This window comes from Alosa alosa, chromosome 23 (genome assembly GCF_017589495.1).
Source record: "Alosa alosa isolate M-15738 ecotype Scorff River chromosome 23, AALO_Geno_1.1, whole genome shotgun sequence".
Classification (NCBI taxonomy): domain Eukaryota; kingdom Metazoa; phylum Chordata; class Actinopteri; order Clupeiformes; family Clupeidae; genus Alosa; species Alosa alosa.
In genome coordinates this window covers 13435275-13451475 of record NC_063211.1, presented here as the reverse complement: position 1 = coordinate 13451475, position 16201 = coordinate 13435275, and the positions used below count along the sequence as shown (strand labels likewise).

At 46.3% G+C, this 16201-nt stretch overlaps 1 protein-coding gene across 7 annotated transcripts in view; it reads right to left on the bottom strand.

Moving 5' to 3' along the window:
• The window catches only part of il1rapl1b (interleukin 1 receptor accessory protein-like 1b), a 297593-nt gene that overhangs the window by 90940 nt on the left and 190452 nt on the right, over positions 1 to 16201 (bottom strand). For all 7 annotated transcript variants that reach the window (XM_048235266.1, XM_048235270.1, XM_048235267.1 and 4 more), the window contains one exon: positions 13471 to 13545. In XM_048235266.1, coding sequence (XP_048091223.1) covers positions 13471 to 13545 — 75 coding nt within the window. The remainder of the gene's footprint in view (positions 1 to 13470; positions 13546 to 16201) is intronic.

Genomic DNA, 16201 nt, shown 5'->3' with positions numbered 1-16201 from the left:
CAAAGGGGGTAAGAAGAAAGAACACCCTAGAGCCAACTCTTTTTCTCTCTTTCTCTCTCTCTCTTTCTCTGGCTCAGAATGGCTGATTCTGCCCACTAAAGGCTGTTTGTTTGTTTTCCAAGTCCATCATAGGGCTTGTTTGTTAGCATAGGCTAATGCAGTAGCTCTTGCAGTAGCCCCTACATGGAGCCAGTCTCTGCAGTCACACTGCATGCCTCTCTACAGTATTTATCTCTGTGTGTAATGAGCATGTACATGTTCAAACATAGGCCCTCCAGACTCCAGGACCGCAGGTGCAGATTGGGCACTCGACTGACTGACCATATGACTGACTGACTCACCTGCTTACTCCAACCGCGTTGCATGACAATTACAATTCATATCTTTACCTGCACATGTTTGCTGTTATTTCGTTGTTGTTGGTATTGCTTCTGACCACCCCTAGTATGGATACAGAAAAACAAGACGGCTTGTCTTGACCGCTTCCCCCCAGCGAAAGAGTCTGCAGGCAGTTTTCTGCTTGGACCAGATCCGCCTCGGGCAGGTTTTCACCTGCTCTTTCTCTCTGTCTCTTTCTCCCTCCCACACACACACACACACACACACACACACACACACATGCACATGCACACACACGCACACACGCACACACACACACACACACACACACACACACACTTGCAGGCACAGACATACAGACACGCACATATTCACCAGCGCTCCCTGATCTGATGGCTCGCAGGCCAGCGCGAGGGGCAGGGAGATGCCGGTAATTGGCCTCCCCAGCCACCGCCAGCCTCCTGACAGCACCACTGTGTCACCCTCGCCATGGCTGCCCCCCCCCACCCATGATGGATGCCCATTTCCATGTCTTGTGCCGTACACAGGTAATGCATTGCACCGTAGACCGATTGCCGCATGTGGTGGTGTTGGTAAGTGTCTGTGTGTGTGTGTATTGCTGTGTGTGTGTGTCTGGGGTGGGGGTGGTGCTGGTGGCTGTGTTTTCTGTGGGGTTGGAAGTCTTTTCGTTCAGCTTGAACTCTTGTGGGCTTCTATGCAAATCGGTGCGGTGCAGCAGTTTCTCCTTGTCACTGTCGTCTGACAAGGCCACTGGTCTCGACTCAATGACAACAATAACCGGGCTAATAAATCGATGACTCCTCTGTCTCTCTCTCTCTCTCTCTCTCTCTCACACACACACACACACACACACACACACACACACACACACACACACACACAATGTGTCTCTCTCTCTCTCTCTCTCCATTTCTATCTCTCCCAAATTAACACACATTGTTTTCCCCATCTTGTGTCCTTTGCAGATCATGCACAGCCTTCACTGCATTTTCACATGTGATTTTGCAAATGAGTTTGCTCATGCCACTCCGCGTTCAGAAAAAAGAGCCTATTTTACAGTCGGCCATTGCACATCGATTGGCTAGGCAGCAACTCAGCCTCCTTCAAAAATCCAATGCCACTGGTGGCAGATAGCACCACTGTGTGTGTGTATGTGTGTGTGTAGTGTGTGTGTGTGTGTGTACTGTGTGTGTGTGTGTGTGTGTAGTGTGTGTGTGTGTGTGTGTGTGTGTGTGTGTGTGTGTGTGTGTGTGTAGTGTGTCTGTGTGTAGTGTGTGTGGGTGTGTAGGTGGGTGGGGGGGTGATGTTTCTGAGGGAGGAGGTGAGCAGAGAAAGGCCACTCAGGTCCAGTGGTGAGATGCCTCCCACCCCACCCCCAATCACACACACACACACACACACACACACACACACACATGCAGCACACACACACATGCAGCACATCAGCGGCAGGCGTAAGTATTCCCCCTGACACGTCTGTCAATAATCACTGAGGAAGAAACAATAGCTTGACAGTACTGATGATTAATACAGAGGACTGTGCTTACAAACCCCCCCCCACACACACACACACACACAAACACACACCACCCCTCACTGTTGGCTTTTGCCTGGCCTCACTCTCTGTGTGTGGTACAGTGGGGGTTGGAGAAGAGAGTCGGTGTCACAGGGGCAAAACTGAAGGGGGGCTGAGAGGTGTCTCCACATTGACTGCCGCAGTGCATCGTGGGAAGCACCACACTCCTCTGGTAAGTCCCCTCCCTCCCATTTTGAGGACATGTCACCAAGTTTCAGTCTCTCCCCTAAGTGCCAGCCCCATCCCCTCACATCACAGGCAAATACAAAATCGACTTAGCTATAACTACCGCTATTCCATTTGGCCGACCCCATTTTGAATCCAATCTGTGAGAAGTAATGAAGTTTTTAGCCAAGGCAGTTTTCTTTTTTCTCCATCTTTTTTTTTTTTTTCAAAATGGATGCCAATGCCTGAGAGCATTTAGCACTGATTATGGCTGTGGTCACTCTAGTATTGTACAAGTTGTTTTGATTCTGATGGAATGCAAAAGGACACAGAAGGCTACAAATTGAACACAGCATTACAAAAAAAAAAAAAAAAAAAAAAAAAAATATATATAAAAAATCAGAAGCCATTGCCGTTTAGTACTCTCCTTTTTTTGGCCTTAATACCCTTCAGGGCACATTTGCAGAGAGAGAGGCGTAATTAGACAAATTATGACAAATCACCCGTCATTTTAAGTACACGTACACATTTTAGAAAGTAAGGCATACACCGTCTTATGGCTTACTGACCATGACTTCAATTGGTAACTCTAGCTTGAAACATCAGATTACACAAACAGCCTCAGTAATCAATCTCAAACTCTCCTAAGAGTTTCTGGAGCACAGACGGTAAGCAGAGGAAGCTGAGAAGAACTGTTGGTGAATGCATACCTGTAAGCATCGACTTCAAAGGTAATAAATGCCCTCTCAGAACCTATGCATATGGCAGACTCATGGCAGCTCAAAACGAGCTTCCTAGAAGGGGATTCCTACAACAGTGGAGCGTAAAGCACTCAGGTGAACGAGCTGTAAGCGGCATTTATTGGCTTTTTGAAAGTGGTTGCTGGAGAAGCCAAATTGAAACAGTGTTTTGATTGCTTGTTCACTCGGCTTTCATTCCACGTCCTAGTGCGATGACATCACTAGGGGCAACCCAACTAAGCAGGGGATGGGGGTGGGGGATGTATGAAGATGATTGTGTAGTCGACACCAGCGAAGCATCTTTTTATTTCCCCTGAGCGTGTCACCACGCCTTTTGTGTCAAGCCACTCGAGGCTTCATGTGGTCCAGTGTAAAATAATAGACCCTTGTGCTAGATGTGCTCTTTGTGCAAACAAAATCTGGCAAGAAAAAAGTGCGGAAAAGTGCGGAAGTGTAGCCTGGCTAGCGCCACCACTTCTCAATGAGACGTGGTCTGGGAACCAAACCACGTCTGGTTCATTTTCTCGTATTTGAAAAAAATGCCCAGATCCGTTTATTGGGTGCCACGGATGTCTATCAAATGCGTCTGTGCATAGCTCATCATCGTCTTGCTTTCCCCCCTGTTCTGTGATTGGTTCCCTATCTCAGGCGAAAATTTGCTCCATGGTCTCCAGGCTGCCTTAGCAGCGTGAACCAAATCGCGCGCAAGGCAGCATGGGAACACCCAGGCTAGCGGAAGTGCCTGAAAATGAGAGAGTAGACTAACATGAACAAAAGGGAGTAGAGGGAGGGAGTAGACTAACATGAACAAAAAAGACTGAATGAACGAAACACACAGATGTAGAAAGAAAGAGAGAAAGAGAGAAAGAGAAGGAGGGTGAGAGGACGAAGGTGACATGGACCATGACATTGTGTATTCAATTGTAAAAAGCCCAACAGTGGAGTGGCCTGCAGTGTGGTTGTGATGTCTGAGTTCCCCCTTGATGGTAACTCAAGTGTAATGTTGCAGACGGAGAAACCCTGTGTGGCTGGTCAGCGCTCACTGCCTTCCGGAAACACCTCTCCAAGAAACCCTGGACACACATGAGCACACACGCACACACGCACACACACACACACACACACTACTGTTTCGGCCATTCACATGCTGTGCATTCTGCAAATTGCCACGGGTCCTTTTGGCTGACCACAGCTCACAAGTGGAAAAGCATTTTACAGACACACACATCTAACGTGAGAAGAAAGTGAACAGAGAATCAGAGGGAGGACAAAAAAGACAAGTGAAGTTTAAATGTGTCTCCCTCGCTACAGTTTGAATTTGTTTCGCTTATGTAAGGACAGACAGAAGTGGAGCACCCTTCAAAGCGAACAGCAAAGCTGCCTTTCCATGTTAAGTTTCTTATGAGGGTGTCATTCCATGGCTCGCCTTCTCCGACACTAGCATAGCCTCAGCTAGGGCTTCATCTCCTGTGATGTTTATTTCCGTATGAGAATCGGAATGCGATATTTACTTTTGCAAGGTGCCATTGGGAAAATTAAAAAAAAAAAGAAAAATTGCCGTGCGGCATGTGGGTTTGCACTTTATATGACGGCACGTGCACATGCACACATACCGGCAGACTTGTTCTGAAAATACCTACACATGTCTGTGTTAGGAGTCTCTGTCTTTTTCGATTGAACCTGTCCTGCGCACGGCTTAATTCAGGAAGAGGCTTTCTCCGGGATGATGGCTAATGTTGAACTAAGACTTGTCTGTTTGCGCACGCACACACAAGTTGGCGAGGTCTCTCCATCACACCTCCACACACACACACACACACACACACACACATACACACACACACACACACACACACACATACACACACATACACACACATACACATTGCTTGGCATCCTCCCAGGTACCAGCCAGGTTCTCCCTCGATGCTATTTGTGGTTTGCTCTCGCCTGCTTCGTGCCGATGACTATCAAGAGATGGCGGTGTGGGCATGGCCCACTCCATCTGACTCATAGAGGCGAGAGCGAGAACGAGAGCTAATTACAGTTCCGCAAGGGCTGGACACATTAGAGCGGCGAGGAAAAGAAAAGAAAAAAAAACAATGTTTTTTTGTAAAGGTGTGCAGAGAGAGAGAGAGAGAGAGAGAGAGAGAGAGAGAGAGAGAGATAGAGAGAGATAGAGAGAGAGATAGAGAGAGAGAGAGATAGAGAGAGATAGAGAGAGAGAGAGATAGAGAGAGATAGAGATAGAGAGAGAGAGAGAGAGAGAGAAAGATAGAGAGAGAGAGAGAGAGAGAGAGAGAGAGAGAGAGAGAGAGAGAGAGAGAGAGAGAGAGAGAGAGAGAGAGAGAGAGAGAGAGAGAGAGAGAGAGAGAGGTAGATAGAGAGAGAGGGAGAGAGAGAGAGAGAGAGAGAGAGAGAGAGAGAGAGAGAGAGAAAGATAGAGATGGGATGAAATGTGTGGTTTTGCAGATAAAAAAGATCACAGAGATATAGAGGAGAGAGAGGGAGAGAGAGAGAGAGAGAGAGAGAGAGAGAGAGAGAGAGAGAGAGAGAGAGAGAGAGAGAGAGAGAGAGAGAGAGGGGAGAAACAAGAGCGCGGGTTGGGTGCACTGCCATAAATGTCCTTTCTTCCGGTTGCGCTAGACAATCAGCTTAATGCAGCCTAACAGTGTTCTAGAAAAGAGAACTGGACATGTAGGCTCCCAGCATGTCTCGCTTGTTTCCCTCCACACACGTAGAAATCATTTGATGGAAAAGTAATAGCATCATGAAAAACACATTTGAATTGACTTGTGAAGACTGGGAGATCTCAGTGAAAACTGTGATTTGATTTTGATACCCCCTGAACTGCTGTAATTTCATAGGCTTGCTGAAAAATGAAGAGCACAAATCAACAGGTAATCCATTTTTGTAAGACCATCAACCTTTTCAATCAATGCAAACGTGATAAGAAATACCTTTATGAAGTCGAGACAGGATTGTTGCTGCCAAGAAGGACCTTACAATACACTGGGAGTTGATTTATGAAATAATCACCACACGGGCAATCCGAAATCGTATTTGTTAAATTGACTTATTGGATGATTTGCACAATAGACACTAGCTTGAGTGTCAGCAGCAGTCTTCTCCTCAGGAGTTTCCTCCAAGGTCAACATAGGACACAGATAAATACAGGACTGCTGACAACTCAGAGCTCCCACTGACAAATGAATGACAGTGAATGTAGACTCTAGAGTTGCATTTGGCGAGCACAGGCATCAACAAAAATAGACTTTTTGTGACAATACGGACTGTTTGACATTGCTGTTGAGTACATTGCTCACAGTGTGAGACAAAGACACAGCCAGAAAGACAAGTGAGGTGTTTTTTTTTTGTTTTGTTTTGTTTTGTTTTTTTTTGTACAGGGGAGAAATGAACAAGCTAACTCTGAATGCTTGCTAAACCCTTGTTATTGTTCATAATCCGAGATGCAACCTCTTTCTCTGTTTTTTTTTTGTTCACCCTGTTTTCCTTTCCTCGACCACCCTGCATCTGCAGTGGGTGTATTTCCCATTGGGGGCTATAGGCAAAGCTCTCTGGTGGGCTGCGCTGAATGCAGATAGGATTCCCCAGCCACTGCATGTCTCCTCCCCTCCAGACAAACAATAAACATGCCCTAATTGAGAGAAATGATGTGATATCGATCCTCCACAGTGCTGGACCCATTGGCTTGGTCTCGGCGCCTCGGCTGGCGTGACATTTACAGCAGAGGCCGCCTCTCCGTCGGTCGGGGAGTCGGCGCCACCGCTGATATTACCACACAACCGACTGTGAAAATGGCACGAATATGATGAGAACAGCCACCTCTTCGACTCCCCCCTTCCTGCTTCACTGCACCACAATACAGGCCAGTTTTGTGCACTATCACAAACACCAACCCCCCTACACACACACACACACACGGACACACACACACATTGTGGCAGTGGCTCCTTAACCCTCCTCATCCATCCAAACGGCTGTTGAGATCTTAGATCACTTGTCATATTTACACTACATCCGTAGTGTATGAAAACGGCAATGTTTTTGTCCATCATCACCAAACATATTCTTACAGTACATGTGCCTTCACAGTCTTCGCATTATCAGATGGATGGGAATGGATCTCATGAAATGCATCACGGAGGATCTCATGAAAGCCATCAGCACCCCCGACATTCAAAATCAATACTCTAGTTTGCCGCCTATATGGAGTTCAATTTCAACCAGAAGGTTTGCTGATTCACTCAGCACAACGCGAGGAAAACAACACAAAGCAAACTGGGCTCAAAATGACTAGCTTAGAACCCAGGTCAGGCAGAAGACATTCAATTTAAAACCGCCCTTTTTTGGTGCATCTCTTGATTTCTTCATTGAGCGAGTGAGACAAGTGTCGAGACTGGGGGCAAGGATCATAAAGAAAGAAAGAAAGAAAGAAAGAAGAAAAAATGGGTCAAGATGTCAACTGTTGACGGCCCCTGATCTTCCAATTACAGGAGAGGAAAGGAGAAACTGACAGGTCTGAGAAGAGGAAAAAAAAATCATTGATCTTCTATGTGCATTGCCAGTGACTTTTCAACCCTGCCCTGAAAATGCAGTGGCTAAATCCTTTCCTTGAGGCGCTACAAGCATTCCGTTCCCATTCCCAGTATTCCACTTGTGCTTCCGGCATCAGATGGTGCTAACATTCCATTTAAATACAGAAGACTCCATTGTCCTCCTACTCAAGTATGCCCCCTGCCCCCCAACCATGTTCATTTTCCCCCTTTTTTTCCCTTTCAAGCCTGGACTTACACTCACATTCATTGCCAAGTAAGTGCTGACATCAAGTGATTAATGGCAAACCTTTGCACTGTTAAATATTAGCATTTTACACAGCAATCCGTTCATTCCCCCAAGTGTAACCCGGCTATACTAACTGCTGGGCTGGGGAGTCGCACAGCGAAAATGCTATTGCTGTGAGACATAAAGCTCTCCCTTGGCACTCAAAACAGGTAAATAAACACAATAAGTCAATATCATTTTAAAACGAGTTCTACACTGCGTCTGCACAAGACTGCAGTTCGTTTTCTGTAGGTACAGATTTTAAGATAAAAGGGGAAAATAATAAAGGAAACTAGACAGAAATATGTTTCCGCTGAACCCACAGAACAGTACTCTTGGGGGTGTAGAATGAGTTTGGCGAGGGTGTTCTCAAGGAACTTGTCATTTTTCTCCTCATTAATGTCACATGAATGGCCGCCGGTTTGAGGAGCATTTTGACATCATTTTCATGGGCGCCCACTTGCACGGCTTGGACTGACAGCTTAGCGGGCGCCTGTGCCTGTTTCCATGCCACAAAAGCACCACTCAGTCCCGGCTCGCTGTGACCCACTTGCGGCAAGGGGGGGGGGGGGGGGGGGGGCGCTCTCTTGTTCTAGCCTCCCCTCCGACAACTGTGCCAGTTGTTTTCATCTCTCCAGTCATGCATTCACATGGAAATGACCCCCGGGGTTGGCAGTGCCAGTGGAGGATGCCGTTTAGGAGCAACGGTGTGTGTGTGTGTGTGTGTGTGTGTGTGTGTGTGTGTGTGTGTGTGTGTGTGTGTGTGTGTGCATGGGGGCAGAGTATGGAAAAAGACAACAGAAAGACTAATGAAAGAGTAAAAATCAAATGAAGACAACATGAGCAGTGGAGACGTGGGATGGAAAGAGGTGGTGAAAAACGGAACAAGAGACAGACTGAGAGAGAGAGAGAGAAAGAGAGAGAGAGAGAGAGAGAGAGAGAGAGAGAGAGAGAGAGAGATTTGAAATAAAACAAGAGGAGAAACATCTGCCTGTGCCAAGAGACAAACCACACTGGCTTCCTCCGAGTACAAGTTGAAATGTCATCAGTTGATAAGGGGACAAGGACCGGGGGACTCCACCATGTCATTAAATACAGCCCACAAAGGAAGTGTCAGTGCTCTGAAACCAGCCGCAGCCGTCGCTGCACCACTACAAGCCACTCTGTCTGGGTAAACGAAGCAGCTCTTTACCTTGTCAGCGGGCCAGTGGCCCGAGAGTCTCGGCGGAACTCTCCTCTTCCCGAGCCCCACTGACCGTTTCAGGGCCCCGCAAGGGTCATTAATGCCCTCATGTGCACTGACGGGCTCCCGCTGTTGAAATAATACCCGCCTAATTCATTTCCGCAAGAGTGCCCACATCTGCTGGACATCAGGGGCTGTGAGAGCAGCGCTTGCTTATGATTAAGCCCCGGCTGGCTGCTGAGCTGACTAGGCTGGTGTCCCTATTGCCACACAAGCTGGCGAGCCAGCCAGGATGCACGCGAGCGAGCGAGCGAGCAAACGCTAGCCCGGTGATGCGGCCCCGGCGTCAAGATCTCAGACAGCGGGCGGAGGTGGTGTCGGTCGGTGCTCGCGGATATCGGTGAATCACCACTTGCTGTTGTCTCGGCCGCTGCTGCTGTTGCTGCGCTTCCAGGGCTTCCTCGAGAGCATGACACCTCTCTCTGTCTCTTCCTGTCTCTTTTTTTTTTTTTTTTCTTCTTTTCTCTTGTCTTGTCATACACAGAGGGCATTCACAGGGCAAAGAGGACCGGGAAAAAATGTGCAAGGCCAAATATTATTATAGAAATGGCCTTTTTTAGAGTCTTGCTCAAATGCACAAATTGGCACGGATCTCAGTGTTCTGCTGTTGAGCGGAAGTCGCTGAGGCACTTCTCAAGTGCCCAGCATTTGAAAGCTCATTCATCACAGCCTCATCCCCTAATCATAGCACCAAGGTCAAAACCAAGAAAAAAAAACAGCAACAAAAAATATAGATGTTGGCAAAGAATATTGACTTCATGAGCAATCAGGAAACAGAGACACGGATAGGCACGGACGGCGCCCATATATAAAGAGCCAATTGACAACATAAAAAAACTGAAGAACTCTTCCAAAGCATTATTTTGATATACGGCCACAAAGGGTCCTGACCAGTGCAGAATTCCAGCCACATAAAGTTGATTTGGGCCCAGGGCTGAGAATATACAGTCTAGCATGGCACTCTGACACGTCGTTGAAGGCTTGTCATTCATCACGTTGGCAAGCACAGCTGTGGCCAAGCCAAATTGACCATGCCTCGGAGGCAGATGAGAAAGCTAACGCAACTCAACGGAACCATCTGATATGTTTGTAAGCACCTTCTCACAAAAAAAGAGGAAAAAGAAGAACAACAACAACACCTTTATGGTTTATTTGAGGTCACCACGGGCCCTGGACCATGAATTTCAAAGTAGCCCCCTTGCAGATATTTTACTGCATCTGACAAATCGAACAAGAGTACCATATCTTCTCCAATGCATTATGTGTCCAATGTGTATTACCTCTTAAGGCATGCTTTGAATTTTTGAGTAATAGGCTACGTGCATGAAAGGCTCTCTGTGCACTCATTTGTTTCCGGTGGAGCCAGGTGTGTTTGAACCTGTCGCTATTGTTAATGTAATTAATGTCTACACGGACCTGGTTGGGTGTTGCACTAGGGAATCAGCACATTACGATAAAGAAGGATTTATGCGTGTGTTCAAATTTGTATTATGGGGCAAACAAGATATTTAGTGTCAGAGTGAAGATGTAAGTAGCAGAATATACTGTAACAGAAGATGCTCCACCTGAAAAAAGAAATTGAGCGTACAGGAAGAGCCTTTCATGCATGTTTATAATAGGCAAGCAAAGCACAGCTCTGTTAAGAGCAGGTGTGATTTAAGTATACTAATTTACTTATTGATATGGACATTACAGGCTTGGGGAACCATTACAAAATGCACATTGACCACTGAAATTGTGTCTATAATGCTTGTGTATTCATTACAAATGGTTCTAATACGCTGTAACTAATGCACTGGATGCTGCTTTTGTGACTGGTGCTAGTGTATTTATGCAATTCTTCATGGTCGCTGCCCTTGGGTTGTTGTTTTTTCGCACTAATATCAGCAGTGGTGGAAAAGCTTACGGAAAAAGATTCAAATAAAAAAATAAAATAAAGAAAGAGCTTACAGCTCACACAAGGAAATGTGTTCCAAAAATGTGGGACTTTCGAGACAATAACACACACACGCAAAGGGCAACACGACAACATACGCACACACACACACACGCACACACACACACACACACACACACACACACACACACACACACACACACACACACACACACACACACACACACACACACACACACATACACGACAAGAAGCGTGTTCATGTTGACTAAAAATACTCAGTGATATTAAGTAGCCATGACAAGAGTCTCGGGGTTGAGCACCACTCACAGGTAAAGGCTGGTTCCGTTGCCTAATTACCAGCATTCCGGAGTAAACAACATGCATTGGCATTAGCTGCCAGACATGAAGTGGACAGTGAGAGGCCCATCAGGACCTTTCCGAAAGGCCAGGCAGGTAATCACGCTCCTGGTCTGGAGCCATCCGCTGACTCCTGAGGAGATTAAGGTGGAGCAGGACAGGAGTGGACAGGAGGTGTGTGTGTGTGTGTGTGTGTGTGTGTGTGTGTGTGTGTGTGTGTGTGTGTGTGGTGCGTGTGTGCGTATGTGTGTGTGTGTGTGCGCGTGTGCGTATGTGTGTGTGTGTGTATAATAACAAAACTCCATAGCCCTCGCCACCCCATGTGCACCCCCTCCTCCCCTCTGAACATCCCTCCAAACTTTATCCTCTCTTGCTCTCTGAGGCTCACTTAATTAACTGTCAACACTAGCCATTTATGTTCCCCTCAGTTTATGGGGGAATGAATATTAACAAGCATGCAAAGGAATGAGAGGCAGATATGAAGGTAGAAGATGACGACAACGATGAAGTAGAGGGCGAAAAAAAGAGGAGAAAAAGAAATGGTACAGGGCCTATGTGTGTGTGTGTGTGTTTGTGTGTGTGTGTGTGTGTGTGTGTGTGTGTGTGTTTGTGTGTGTGTGTGTGTGTGTGTGTGTGTGTGTGTGTGTGTGTCTGTCTGTGTGTGTGTGTATGTGTGTGTGTGTGTGTGTATGTGTGTGTTTTGTGTGTGTGTGTGTGTGTGTGTGTGTGTGTGTCTGTCTGTGTGTGTGTGTATGTGTGTGTGTGTGTGTGTGTGTGTGTGTGTGTGTGTGTGTGTGTGTGTGTGTGTGTGCGACATGGGACTGTCACTTGAGCATTTGAAAGTGTGTGACAGGGACTTATACATCTGAAACTTCAAACAGCCCAGACCCATATATTATGAATATGAGAGTGTGCAGAGGAGGAAAGAAGCATTAGATGGAAGCCGCGCTGCTTGAGTACATTTCTCATAAACTTTTGCTTATGCCTTCAAATGAATGTTTGCGCCTCCCCGTGCAAGGCCGCATGGCGAAGCCGTCCATCAAACGCTTTCATAAAAAAGGTATTTTGCCTCCAGACCATCAGCTGACAGTTTGAAGACTCTTTCTGACATGAAGGGGGAAAATCTGACACAAAAGCTATGAGGATTTTACCTTATTAAGCCATATATATAGATATTTAACTTTATTATGAAGCTAGAGGTATTTCACCGTCATTTTTGTTTTCATCTTGACACCTTCTTTTCACACTAAATATATGCTGGATGGTAATGTACTGAACGGTGGTGGAGCTATCAAAGTTTAATTTCCTGCCATTTTTCCTTTCACATTGCTTAGAAAAACAGACAAGCAATATTCTGGTTTCACCGTCACTACTGCAAATGCATCTCTGAGGAACGCTGGAGTGTGACTGCATAGTCAATCCAACATGGAGGCACAAAGTACAAATCGGCATCAATCTCATACTTATAAAACACCTCTCACAATCTCTCTTTGTCTTCCACACACACCCAGTCTAATCCGGTGTTCCAGGCACATAACTGGAAGTGCTTTTTTTGTTTTATTTCCAACCAATACACAGTACCACCAGCTCCCAAGCTGCAGTGGGAGACCAAGTAATGACCAATTTTCCGTCCTTCAAAAACCAAAGATTGGCACAAATCAGGAGACTGACAAGGCAGCCTTGCCTGGACTAGTAGTGCTCCTCAAGCAGACCAAAGGTCCTTTATGCCTATCCACTTGAGTCGAGGAGGGTGGCCTGGGCTACTGATCTGGGCCGCCACACTTGCATAGATATGAAAGAAAAAAAAATTCTCATCTACAAAGGTGGCAATCTTGCCCCATTATCTAAAATCAGATGGTCAAATGGTTTTGGCCATCTTGCTTGCCCATCCGTCCATCCAAATCCCGGGGTGGATACTATTTGCCATTCAGAGCATGGCTTCCCGAGTGGGGGACCATTGTACCAAGCTATCTGCATTATGTTCGGATGCATTCCTCTGGGCCCTACAATCCTACACTCAAAACAGACCCACCTGCTACACAAACAACAATCTCGGATGCGACTGCCGAGCACTGTGTCGCATCAAAACGCCTGATAGCATTGGGGCCACAGGTAACTTTATTTTCATTTTTTTTTTGTTCAAGTGGAGAGAATTCACTGGGGAGCTTTTTTGATGATAATTCGGGGGGCTTATTCTTGAGGCTAAGCAGCCTGATTCAGCCTCAGCTCGTTTGATGGCAACACATCAGCAACACGCTCTTGAAGTGGATCCCATGGTCCTTACCTATTTGCGTTTCCAGGGTGCTTATTTTGTTCTCGGAGGGAAACAGGATCTTGGGTGGCTTGTCTGTCAAAGGGGCTGTGGAGAGAGAGACAACAAAGAGGGTACATGAATAACATTTCGTTTCATGCATACATTTCACGGCAGAGAAAGCAAAACACACACATCGATTTGCTTTAGCTGCACTATTCATCTCAAATGACAATCGCAACCCCCAAAAAAAAAATAAAATAAATCATAATAATGAAAAAAAAAAAAAAAAAACATCAAAAATCTAACAGGAACGTAGTTGCAGGAAAACAAGCAGCATGTAGAGGCAGGAAATAAGGAACCCATCAATAAAATTCTGTCTAAGGCTACCGACAAGTAATGCGCTTTTCAAAACTTCGTCTGACAACCATTTCGGCTCGACTAATGGCTTCAGCACCTCCGGGACCTCAGTGTGTCAGTGATTAGGACAAGGAATATGCCAGAGAATGAACATGGATTAAGGTCAGATGGTGTTTACTGTGCAGAGCCGGGGAAAAAGCAACAACACAAAAAAAAAAAAAGAAAAGAAGCCCCACAGCATCTCGAAGCACCAAGAGCCTCCCGAGGATGTTTACTCGTATTTATAGGGCCCTTTTAAGAGCGGAGAGAAGCTAACTAAGCCATTTTCTGCCGCCGAGCCAGAGCTGGGGAGTTTTCTGTTGCAGGGAAAAGGCCGTCTCACTCCAGATGCCAAATTGTTCACATGCTTGATAATGGCCAGATGAGGGGGGGTGGGGGTGGGGTGGGGGGGCTTGAATAATACATTTGTGTACTTATAGCAACCTTTATTTGGAGACAGAGAGCAGAGACAGAAGAAGACTAGGGCCGTGTGTTCGTGTGTATGTGTGTGTGTGTGTGTGTGTGTGTGTGTGTGTGTGTGTGTGTACACGCGTGTGTGTGTGTGTGTGTGTGTGTGTGTGTGTGTGTGTGTGTGTGTGTGTTCATGCATGTGTGTGTGTGTGTGTTCGTGTGTATGTGTGTGTGTGTGTGTGTGTGTGTGTGTGTGTGTGTGTGTATGTGTGTGTTCGTATGTATGTGTGTGTGCTCCGCGGGACCATTACAAACTGTCAAGAAGCAGCGGTTTTAACACACCGTTGTCAGGATCGCTCGGATTTACCGACACGAGTCTTGAGCTAATGGTTGCCGCTGACAAAAAGAGGGAGGCCACACCAGCTGTGTCTCTACTTTGGCAAGGAGACCTAAAAAGCAATCGACACACCTCTGCTTTTCCACACACACTCCACCTACTACCACCACCACCACCACCACCAGAACCACAACCACCTTTTTTCCATCTTAACCCGACACTTCTTTTGTTTGAAATACTGGAGATTCCACAGCAGGCTATAACAGGGGAATTTTCTAGTCGAGTGCATCTCTTGATTAAGAAGTACTCCCCTGTATGTGGGGGTCTGTGAGTGTTGTGGCGCACTCCGACATCCAACACTATGTACAACCAACTGTGTTCATGTAATTATGCTTATTAGGAGAGGTGTTATGGGGAAAAAAGAGAAAGAAACAACAGATAATAATGCAGCCTTCTGTTGAAGATATCACAAAGAAAGGCCATTCACACATTAAATGGACATGAAGAGAACATGCAAGTGCAACCAACTGCATAAAAAGACCAAGGAAATGTGGTCACTTTAATAGTGACCTGGATTACCAGAAACAACCCTCTAGAAGACCTGATGTTATTTTTCACTGTGAAGAGAGACACACAGGATACAGTGCAGCTGTCAGCTCACATGTATGCATACACACACACACACACACACACACACACACACACACACACACACACACACACACACACACACACACACACACACACACTGTGCCAAGGAAAATCAAAAAACACAATTTATTCTCTCCGTATTAAAAGAGAAACCCTCTTCAAACCCAGACTCACTCCCCTCCCACATCCTCTCTCAGGGAGTGGGAGACAAAAACCTGTCTTCAACCCTAGCCTGCTGTTGCTGCTTCAGTAACAGTAGCAGCACATCCAGCACTAGGAGAGAGAGGTCACCATTGAGTCACCCTTTTTTAAGGGCACATACACCCGCCCGCCCCCACCGAATCCACCCATCTCAATTACACAGTCGGGGGAATAACAAAAGATTCACACTCAGGGGGACATCTCATTATCGAGACTCCTTAATTGGCCATCTTCTTTATAACGTCATAAGTAAAATCATCACGTTCCCCATTGTTCCCTCTCCTTCTTTTTGAAATAGCACTAGATGAGAGCTTGCACCCCCTTGAGAAGGAAAGACTGAGGCCAAAGGAGGAGAGAGAGGAGAGAGAGAGAGAGAGAGAGAGAGAGAGAGAGAGAGAGAGAGAGATGAAAACATACTGTATTCTCTCCTACAGTTCTGAGTCATTGCTGGTTCCCTTGGGGTGCAGGAAAAATGATCCGTTGTAGCCAACCTGATGAGCTCTCACAGGGTACCTTTTAGAGACCTCCCTTAGAAAAAAAATGACTCAACCAAGAGCAGGGAAGTCAGCTAAAAAGCCCCCGGGTTACCGGGTTTTGTCCCGCACAGAAGATTTCCATGGAGGAGGACTAAGGGCAGGGATTGCTGGATGTGTGTGTGGGTTTCACAGGAAAAGCACCCAAAGTCACCCAGACAATGCTGGAAAGTCTGATGACCTTGAGAAGAAAGTGTTCTGAATGCTCATAATATCTATCTATCCATCTATC